Here is an 11,436-nt window from a genome sequence, read left to right as displayed (position 1 = left end):
GAGAGAGAGAGAGAGAGAGAGAGAGAGAGAGAGAGAGAGAGAGAGAGAGAGAGAGAGAGAGAGAGAGAGAGAGAGAGAGAGAGAGAGACAGACAGACAGACAGACAGACAGACAGACAGACAGACAGACAGACAGACAGACAGACAGACAGACAGACAGACAGACAGACAGAAAGAAAGACAGACAGACAGACAGACAGACAGATACAAACTAGCACACACAAAAATATGTATAAGCGAAAAAATGAATAAAACATAAACAAATAAGTAAATAGGATAAATAAAAGATAAAGAATAGATAAACACAGACAAAACTGCCATATTGTCACAGCAACAAACACACATACAGACACACAGACACACAGACACACAGACTTTAAAAGAACACGAATTATTTTTGACACTGGGGAGAAATTCGATTCTATCCTGACAAGACGTAAAAATGAGATAGATAGAGAGAGAGAGAGATAGAGAGAGAGAGAGACGCACGGTAGGAAAAAAGGCATCTCCGTAAACACTAGACGATGAGAAGGAATGAGGAAGAGCAAGGGCGGGAAGGAAATTAAAGAGATAAAAGAGATAGACAAGAAAGCAGAGAGAGGAGTAACGGTCGGGTGGATGGACGAACAAAGAAACAAAGAGAGAATCGGGAAAGGAAAGGAGAAAGAGGAAAAGAGAAGAGAAGTGATGTATGAAAGGACTGGAGAGAGGGAATGAGGAAGGAAAGGAACGAAGTAGGGAGGGAAACATGAAAATACAAACAACGGATGCAAGGATGAAAGGGAGGACAATTTCAATGATAAAGAACGTCAAAGTGAGGCAAACGAAAGAGAGTAAAAGAGTAAGGGAGAATAAAAAGGAGGAAAGAAAGAGAAGGCAGAAAAAGAGAGGAGACTGGATACGTGCCTTTATACAACGTATTATGATCACGTTAATGAGATGTTTTTGTGTACTGTGTTTGTTCAGACTCAGTTTCCCCACAGGACTGGGAGAAAAAGTGATAAAATGAAGAGGAGAAAAGACTACCTTCGTGATAGAGCAGTGGTTCCCAAAATGTAGGTCATGGGCCCGGGGATAGGGGGAGGGCATGTAGCAGAACGCTGGAGGCCTTAATGTGATGATATGATGTGTGTATAAAACCAATGGAGTTTAGAGAGTAAGCAGCCAGTGGAGGCAACTTGCAGGGTCAGTACAAGTTTGTGTTGTGCCTTGTTGCCAGACGCATGAGTAAGAAAAATTTTGTCTTTGTAATTACTAATCACTCTTTTTTCTGATTATGTGTTCTTGATATAGAGCAAGACATTGACACGCTTTACAGTAATAATTGATATTTCAAGTGAACGTAATTCTAAGTTTCCTTATCTATGGGTTATGTGAATCAGTATGGTGGAGTGGTTTATATACGGACCTAATGAGTGTAGGATTGTAGTCACTGTAGTCAGCATGGGTTATGTTTAGCAGTGGTATCCTGTATGAAAAGTGGATAACGACCAGGAAAAAGTTTTGGAACCACTGAGAGAGAGAGAGAGAGAGAGAGAGAGAGAGAGAGATGTTGAGGGCACTCGGAACAATTTTACAGCAACAAATGAAACTAATTGGGCAAAGTTACTCATTTACGTGTATGTATGTTTGTTTGTTTGTTTGTTTGTGTGTGTGTGTGTGTGTGTGTGTGTGTGTGTGTGTGTGTGTACTGACTACCCACAATCCAACCCAGCATCCAGCGGACCAGCACTATTCGCCTCATTCCACACCAACACTGCGCTACAAATACTGCGACCTTCTTCAGCCACACGTCACTCTTGTTCCCTTTCGCTGCCGCCTTCCTGCCTCCACAACACGACTCACTCCCAGCCTCTTGCCTTCCCACTGTCACGAACTTCCCTCACAGCCAGAACATTGTCTCCCACACACTCTCCACCTCCACATGGATCTATACTGCAGGTGATTATAATTTTCAGTCTCAAGCTGTGTCCACTCTCGTGTTTCCACCTTTCAAGATATTCCCAGATGATAATATTCGCTCCAGTATTCTTCCTTCCTAAGATATTCCTACGTTTCCCTAAATTTTCGGTGGTTTTATATATTCTTCGACCTTAGAAATTTTCAGGTGTGAATATTCCCCACGTGTTCCTAAGCATTTCTTTCACATAGTTTCTCCTAGATTTTCTCTCATTCTTTTTATATATATGTTGCAGATGCGTTGCTTTTTATTTTCTCTCTCTTTCTCTCTTTTTCTTCCTTCTTCTTTTCTTTTATGATTATTTATGTGTCCAGGAGTTCGGATAAGGTTACAAGAATTAAAGAGACCAGGAAAAAAAAAGGCTGTTGAATATTCCATTTCTAAAACAATAACTACAGGAGAATGATAAAGCTTCTTGTTATGTACGTATTGAAAAGTACTGATGTTACAAAAATTAAGGAAAAGACCGAGAGAGAGAGAGAGAGAGAGAGAGAGAGAGAGAAAGCGGGTTGACACATCACGACTTCTAGCCAATGATATTTACCTGTTAAAATCCCTTGAGTTATCATGTCACTCTAGCTAAAGATAAGTGTAAGAGGGCTGCTTCATCAGGTACGGAGCCGGCAATACTACATATATTTTTTGTTATTTCCGGTCAAATGAGGTTTTTAGTCTTTCAAGTTGTATAATATTTGAAGCACTTGTCTCTCCTCATGAGTGTTTAAGTCACGATGGACTAGAGGGATTAAAAGTTATCAGTGCGCCGCCACGTTATGAGTGCTTACCTAACATTATGGTGGGGGTGGTGGTGGTGGTGAGGATGAGAAAACAAAAGAAGAACAAGAACAAGAAGAACAAGAACAAAAACAAGAACAAAAAGTACAAGAAGAACAAGAACAACAACAAACTGATGATGATGATGGTGGTGGTGGTGGTGGTGGTGGTGGTGAAGAAAAAAAACATGAAGATGAAGAAAAAAAGAAAAGATGAGAAAAATGATAAAGGAAAAAAGAAGAGAAGATAGAAAAATAAAGATGAAGAAAAAGAGGAAAAGAAGATGAAGAAGAAAAACAAGAAGAACAAGAAGAAGAAGAAGAAGAAGAAGCAGTAGTAGTAGTAGTAGTAATAGTAGTAGTAATAGCAGTAGTAACAGGGATATTAAAATGTTGATTAATTTATTGATTTAATGATGCTCTAAGAGCGAGATTATAGGCTCCTAAGAAAGGAACAACAACAACAACGACAACAACAACAACAACAACCACAACAACAACAACAACAACAACAACAACAACAACAACAACAACAACAACAACAACAACAACTCATGAATAAGAACAAAAGAAAACGGAAAAGAACAACAACAACAACAACAACGACGACGATGACGACGACGACGATAACAACAAATGAAGAAGAAGAAGAAGAAGAAGAAAAAAAAAAAAAAAAAAGACGAAGACGAGAACGAAGTCAAAGAAGAAGAAGAAGAAGAAGAAGAAGAAGAAGAAGAAGAAGAAGAAGAAGAAGAAGAAGAAGAAGAAGAAAAAGAAGAAGAAAAAGAAAAATAATTAAATAAATAAGTAAAAAAAATGAAAAATAAAGATGGCATCCTATACCTTCCGCCTCATTACCAAAACGGAGTTAACATATATCATTACGTGGAAGTGATTTGCCATAAACTCATATTCTTCCTCCTCTTCCTCCTCCTCCTCTTACTCCTCCTCCTCCTCCTCTTCCTCCTCCTCCTCCACCACCACCTCTTGCATGAAGCCACGTCCTTCACCATCAGCGGAAGACATAAAGGGAGAGACAAGAAGAGACGGAACTGACGGACGCTATTCAGCACGAGAGAGACAGACCTATAGCAGGATGGCAGGCGAGAGTTAGTGAGGAGAGAGGCGAGGGTGCACATGTGAGTGACTGAAAGTGTACAAATGAAGGGCGGAGTGAAGGGAAAACAGCTGAGACAGAAAAAAAAAGTGTGAATAGAAAGTTAAAACATGATTGAAAAATGGAAGGGAAGTAAATTAAATGAGAGTGATTGAAATGGAAGTGGTGTGGGTAGCGTGAAGGTTGACTGATTGACTGACTGAACGATGTAAGGAAGCGAGGGGTGAATAGAGAGACTGAAAGGGAAGAGGTGGGATTACTTCAAGAGTGACAAGGGCGAGGGAGGATTAAGGGCGAGGCAGTGTGGTGATTTATTCCCTCCTCAACGCAAAATCATATCCTCTCTTTTATCTAATTCGCCTGTCTCTTTTCCAGAAAATGAATGATAAGGACAAGCCTATCAAGGTGGTGGTGGTGGTGGTGGTGGTGGTGGTGGTGATAATCATGGTAATTTCTGTTGATATTATTGCCATTATTGTTGGTGCTGTTGCTGTAGTAGTAATAGTAGTAGTAGTAGTAATAGTAGTAGTAGTAGTAGTAGTAGTAGTAGTAGTAGTAGTAGTAGTAGTAGGAGGAGGAGGAGGAGGAGGAGGAGGAGGAGGAGAGAGTTGTAGAAGTAAGAGCAACAGCAGCATCATTAACAACAACAGCAGCAACAGTAGTAGTAGTAGTAGTAGTAGTAGTAGTAGTAGTAGTAGTAGTAGTAGTAGTAGTAGTAGTAGTAGTAGTAGTAGTAGTAGTAGTAGTAGTAGTAGTAGTAGTAGTAGTAGTAGTAGTAGTGGTAGTAGTAGTAGTAGTAGTAGTAGTAGTAGTAGTAGTAGTAGCAGTAGCAGTAGTAGCAGCAGCAATAGTAGAAGTATACACTCAACGTACCCTGCCAATCATAAGACTGATAAAAAAAAAATCACTTAAGAGCTTATCAGGTAGAGAGTCCTCGTGCGGTGCTGAGCCTCGTGCTAATTACAGGTAAACAAAATTCCCTTTCATCACCCACCTCCCGGAAACACATTTCCTATTAAGCAATTTTACACCCGGACTTGCTCCTTAATAGACTGCAACGTCCTTCACTGAAAAATTAACTTCCTTTCCACAACACTCATCTCAATATTGCTACAGCACGCGTTAAAAAAGAAAAAAAATCAAGAACGTGCATCAATAATACTTTTTTTCAGACACACACGTAGAATAATTGATCCTACATTTATCTCATTTTCTTTCTTTTAGGCTTATGTATCAGGCAAATGTGTTCTTGATTGAATTGGAAGAAATCAGAGAGGAGTTTCCCTTAACTTTCCCTTCACTAGTTTTTGGAGTAAACAGATAATTTTGACAGAGAGAGAGAGAGAGAGTGTGTGTGTGTGTGTGTGTGTGTGATGTGAATGAAATCCCATGACAATAGTTCGTTAGTCGGTATTTTTACTTTTTGTTTGCTCTCTCTCTCTCTCTCTCTCTCTCTCTCTCTCTCTCTCTCTCTTTGGTAATCAATTTCTCCCGTCAAGCGCAGCATCGCCCGCAGTTCCTCCTTCACCACCAGCGTCAGACCAAGCAATGTTGGTCGCGGCTATGTCAAGTGTTTCTATTATTGGGAAAACTCTACGCACGCTTCCTCGTTTCGACACACCAAAACATACACACACATGCAGAAGTCGATAAAGATTACTCCAGCTTTCTCTCTCTCTCTCTCTCTCTCTCTCTCTCTCTTTCTATGCAGAGTAAGTGCCTTGGAGTTGATTAAAACAAAACAGGGCCTTCCTTTTAGCTTGCGTTTCTGCTGACTGAGTATGCCCTGCCTGCTATCAAGGTCATTCTGGGAGGCAGTTAACTCTTTCAGTCTCTCCCTGCACCTCTCTTCTCTTTCGTCTCCCGGTAGAAGTTGTCTTTCAGTTATTCATTACCACAGCTTCTATTTAATTTCCTGTCACTACCTCGATCCGTTTCTTTCCCACGCTCATCATCTGCTCCTCTTCTCCTCTTAGTTTCCCTCTTACTCTTCTTCATTGATTGTGCTCATCGTCTTCTTTTCGTAGTGCCTTCCTTCATTTTCTTTCTTTACTACCTATGCATCCTCTTATTCACACACCACATCCTTTACGTTCACTAGTTAATAGAGTTCTTGCACAATTTATGACATCCTGTTTATATGACTGGTGACATTTATAGGTCCTATCATTAATCAGCATGGTAATTGACAATGGCTTAGAATGGAGATAAAAACACTAAACCGGTGGCAAGACTGACGAAAGAGCGCTATCTTTAACACTTCACTCATTATTCAGTGCACGCTACGGTTACCATGACAACATCGAAGTTCGGAGCCAGAGTTTCCACTTTCTTTTTTTCATCTTTTTTAAACATATAACGTACAACTTTACAAAGATCGTAGTGAAGTTATTTTTCTCTACTGCTCACAAGACATCTCCGTATATCGTCTGCCCTCTCACCACATCACTTCCTATCGCCCGCCTCCTTACAGCCGTCTCCTCCACTCCACTTCCTGTCCTACGCCTCCCTCACACTACCCATGCCTTCAGGTACACTACTCTTATGCAAGACAGTTCTTTCACCTCACCGCCTACTCATCAACGGTCACCACACACATGCAACACGAGCACAGAAGCAGCACGTCTTGGCTGATACCCGAATCCTGACCGCCGCCACGTGAGCTGCCCCCTGTGGTGGCTGTGGTCGCCGCCAAACCGCTCGGCCGTGCGTCCTGGATCTGCGCTCTCTACCTTCCCTCCATCTCTCCACCACCTGCATACTGTGTACGGATGTTAAGTTCATATTTGTGGCTTAATGCTGGCCTACAAGCAACAGTGACAAAATTGGTTATTTATTTATAAAGGAACTGTTGTTTCGTTACAATATCTCGCTCAAGTGTAGTACTTGCGTCCACGCCTGCATGCTCCCACTCCTCGCCTTACATCCCGTCACACAGAGCTGGCCATATGTGAGTGGCAGTATCTTTAGGTTAAATTGATGCCGCTGTCCCGTGGAAGGTCCCCTTTTGTGCTTCATGAGACCATTTGATACAGAAGGTCAACAGTCGCGATAAGCCAATTTTCCATGACAATGCAGATGTAACAAATGTGCCAACATGTATAAAGAGTGTGAAAGAGAGTTTAATCCATCAACTGTACAGCACCAGTCACCAAAACTTCACAAGTGTGTTCTCTTGTCTAGAATGTCCAACTTGAATCCTCCCTTCTAGAATTCCCATTTCTGTTATTCAGAGCTGAGACTGTTATTGCACATTTTTACAATATCCTCCATCAGCCTGGTGGACTTCAACACAGGCAACCATACAATGTTGCCACCACTCGCAGCAACACTAGTAACAGCTGCTCGTACTATTCACCTCCCCTCCACACTCTTCATCGTCCAACTCCAGCACCACCACTAAACTGTCTCCCCGCACGCCACACAGCAATTTTCACTTGCTTCACCACCGCCCACTTCCAGCCACCTCTCCTTCCATCGCGCCTGTGGACGATGGAGAGATGCCAAGTAAACCGTCCACCATATGTAGGAAAAAGACCAGCATTTTACAGAATGAAAGGGAACAATAGAAAACGAAAAGGTGAGGAACCTCTGGGCGGCGTCAACAAAGACCTGACCCATTGCCACAAGAAGCCCTGAAGACGTCCTGGCCACGACTCACAAAATGGAAACAGAAAAGAAAGTGGAGCCTGGGATGCTTACTTTCCATTTGCCATATCCATCTCATCTGGATGGAATTCTTGGGCACATTCCCCAGCTCCCAGCTCTCTCTCTCTCTCTCTCTCTCTCTCTCTCTCTCTCTCTCTCTCTCTCTCTCTCTCTCTCTCTCTCTTAGTATATAGTATATATATATATATATATATATATATATATATATATATATATATATATATATATATATATATATATATATATATATATATATATATATATATATATAGCCCCGCACCTGGCGAATCTCAGCATGGCGGAATTCACTTTTGCGGTAGGGTTGTCACGGACCACCGAGTGCACGCTTGACGATTTGAATTCAAACTTGGCTATCCCATGGCGGCCTCACGGCGAACCACGCGGCTCCCCGGTGACGTCAGACCTCCCTCTAAACCTATCAAAACGCAGTTTGAGGATCCCCTTCAGCCATTTTGTTTGTGCTACTCTCTGTTCTGCTAGCGTGGGAACGAATTCTGGCGATTTACCGCCAACATGGCCTTTACCACCGCAACAGGTGGTACCGGTGGTGGCCGCAAGGACGAAAATGGGCGAGGGAAACGGGTGGAAAAATGGGAGTATAGACGAGGAAAGCATCACAAATGTTTGTTTATTGGTCTGTTTTGTACATGTGTTCTAATATGTGAAGGCAAAAGAATTTATTTCAGCTCGAAAGATGGTATTTTAGGGGTGAAAAGAGGGACTTTGGCAATGACCAAAGACTGATTGAGGCATTTTTTAGGCAATTTATATGGTATAAAGAACTCGTGTTCGGCGAAATTCGCATTTGGTGTTTCGCCAGACTAATTAATTCGCCAAATGCGGGGTATATATATATATATATATATATATATATATATATATATATATATATATATATATATATATATATATATATATATATATATATATATATATATATATATATATATATATATATATATATATATATATATATATATATATATATATATATATATATATATATATATATATATATATATATATATATATATATATATATATATATATATATATATATATATATATATATATATATATATATATATATATATATATATATATATATATATATATATATATATATATATATATATATATATATATATATATATATATAACTTCAGCCCGCACCACTTCCTCCATCCGAGAGCGGAACAAAAAATAAGAAAAAAGAAATGATCCTCATTTGTCTCCTTCTAGGAACAGAATTCAAGAAAAGATATTCGGTGTCATGCTAGCTTTTTCTTTTCTCTATGTAGTAATCATAATTTTCTTCCTTTTTTTTTTGTCTCGTTTCATCTATCTTATTATTTTCTTTTCATCATGTAATCGATGCCACTTCTTATTTCGTTCTTAATATTTCTTCCTCCTGCTACTCTCTTAATTTCTGCACCTTTTATATCCTCACTTTTATCTTACTTCCACTTCTTTTCGCCGTTCTGTCGTTTCCTCCTCTTCTCTTTTATCACTGTTCCAATTCCCTGTTTCAATTGTTCCCCTGGGCAGCGTAATGCACTATCCTCGAGCCTTAAGAGCACTGGGCCAAGGAGAAGCCAGAGTAGCAAAGGCCTGTGTATCCCGGTGCTCTTAACTTACTAGTGCAGGAGAGACCTCGAGGCGGAGCTGGCTGCGGCAGAAGGGAAGTAAGATGATACTTGCAGAGTGGAGTTGACCGTATATGTCCTCTTTCCAGTTTGCTTACCTCCCTCACTGTTCTGTTCACTGTCGGTAATGATAAAAGATAAGAGAATAAATCGCATGCATAAGATAGGCTTCGACATGTGCTGTTTTTTTTTTAAGTGGCAGTACGCCAAGGTGTAATCTAAGTAAATCTGAATAAAACATACTTCAGTTTTCAGTCTCATTCATTTAAGCAAGCTGTAAGAGCCTCAAGTGCAATACAAGATCACTTCAGAAGCAAAAAATAAGCGTCATCCCGCGGAAGCATCATGGTGCCGACGAAATTTCTCGTTTCAGCTTTCTATGACACAAAACATGCCACTGGACGCTAAGTGATTCGAAATAGTTTAAGAAATTTTCATATTTGTGAAAATTTGTCCTGTATACCAGTGCACACAAACCCCTCACGGTAACTGTGTGTCAAAGAATTACAGCGAAAGTCCCGCGCGGCCTTGATACTCGAGGGACTTCAGCGCCCTTGGTTATGACATTTTGAATTCATAACGAGCGAGCTGCTGGAGCACACACACACACACACACACACACACACACGCCCGGTAGCTCAGTGGTTAGAACGCTGGCTTCACAAGCCAGAGGACCGGGGTTCGATTCCCCGGCCGGGTGGAGATATTTGGGTGTGTCTCCTTTCACGTGTAGCCCCTGGTCACCTAGCAGTGAGTAGGTACGGGATGTAAATCGAGGAGTTGTGACCTTGTTGTCCCGGTGTGTGATGTGTGCCTAGTCTCAGGCCTATCCAAAGATCGGAAATAATGAACTCTGAGCTCGTTCCGTAGGGTAACGTCTGGCTGTCTCGTCAGAGACTGCAGCAGATCAAACAAACACATTCTCTCTCTCTCTCTCTCTCTCTCTCTCTCTCTCTCTCTCTCTCTCTCTCTCTCTCTCTCTCTCTCTCTCTCTCTCCGCGTGCTTCCCTGAGTGCGCTGGTGGAAGAGCAGAAAATGAATGATCAATTACACAAATGTCCACCTGAGCCAAAGAGTCGCCACGCGCAGCACAGAACTGTTAAGAGTTCCAAAGAAAACATTCCAGTGTGCCCTGCGAGATGAGGCGTAGTGAGGATGCCCCGCTCGAAGGAGGCAGTGATACTCATGCAGAGTGACGTGATCAGTACAGGCATTGAGCTTTCAAGCTGACGTTCATAATAGTGTGGTATCATGCTAAATATGTATGCACGGCAGAGTGTATTCTCAGCATGCTTAAAATAGAGAGTTCTTATAAATCATCAGATAACTAAAAGGTGATATAAATGAAGTAAGCGCACTGGAGGCGTGGAGTGTGCAGCATCTTCACGGAGGAACAGCAGCATCCGGGCCGCAGCGAGGCCCCATGCGCGGGCTGACAACCTGTGTCATACTTACTGCAGCACACCAGGGACGTGCCCCGCGCCCTCCAAGGGGTCGAGGGAAGGCGGCTAGGGGTTCCGCTCCACCACACGTCCTCCACCTCCACCTTCCTCCGCCCCACACCTGTCCACCCACACGTCACCTCATCGGAAGTTTTCCTTTGAGTGTGACAACAATAGTATTGCGCTTGTTCATCCGGAGTAGATGCGTCGATGGTGGAGGCTTTGTTTGCGTCGACGAGCTCGCCGTCACTGAAGGACGACTCAAGACCTGTACGCATGCCCCATGGCTAAGTTCCTTAACTTTTCAGAGTTTCTGTCCCAACAGATAGAGTGCTGATAGGTTATGCTACACCCACTGCTGCTGCTACTCAGAATCAAGAGCTGAGGTGAGGCAGTGGCTGACCGTCCAGTCACACGATTATTGATTTTGTATTGTTTTCACGCCACTATTATATTGACTGTGATTACGATTACATCATTAAACATGTCATTAACAAACGCTTAATTCACTCAAGATTATATATATATATATATATATATATATATATATATATATATATATATATATATATATATATATATATATATATATATATATATATATATGATAAGGGAAGAATGACAGTTATACAAGCAAGCTCCTGATTATAGCCACGAAGACTTTAATAATTTTGATGCTCTAATAACTCCCATATTGTGTTATAAACGTAAAAAAAAAAAAGGCCATCGATCAAACATGTAAACACACACACACACACACACACACACACACACACACACACACACACACACACACACATGTTTCCCCG

The 11,436-nt window shown here is 41.3% G+C and overlaps 1 protein-coding gene across 5 annotated transcripts in view; it reads right to left on the bottom strand.

The window, feature by feature from the left end:
• Positions 1–10,997, bottom strand: part of LOC123517306 (uncharacterized membrane protein C20F10.07-like) — a 277,910-nt gene extending 266,913 nt beyond the window's left edge. The window contains exon 1 of one of the 5 annotated variants that reach the window (XM_045277261.1): positions 10,641–10,997. In XM_045277261.1, coding sequence (XP_045133196.1) covers positions 10,641–10,905 — 265 coding nt within the window. In that variant the 5' untranslated portion in view covers positions 10,906–10,997. The remainder of the gene's footprint in view (positions 1–10,640) is intronic. The other 4 variants (XM_045277263.1, XM_045277256.1, XM_045277258.1 and 1 more) reach the window with 4 other exon arrangements.
• Between the last annotated feature and the right edge of the window lie 439 nt (positions 10,998–11,436).

Source organism: Portunus trituberculatus, chromosome 42, assembly GCF_017591435.1.
Source record: "Portunus trituberculatus isolate SZX2019 chromosome 42, ASM1759143v1, whole genome shotgun sequence".
Taxonomy (NCBI): domain Eukaryota; kingdom Metazoa; phylum Arthropoda; class Malacostraca; order Decapoda; family Portunidae; genus Portunus; species Portunus trituberculatus.
The sequence above is the reverse complement of the archived record's forward strand: the minus strand, read 5'-3'. Positions and strand labels throughout refer to the sequence as shown.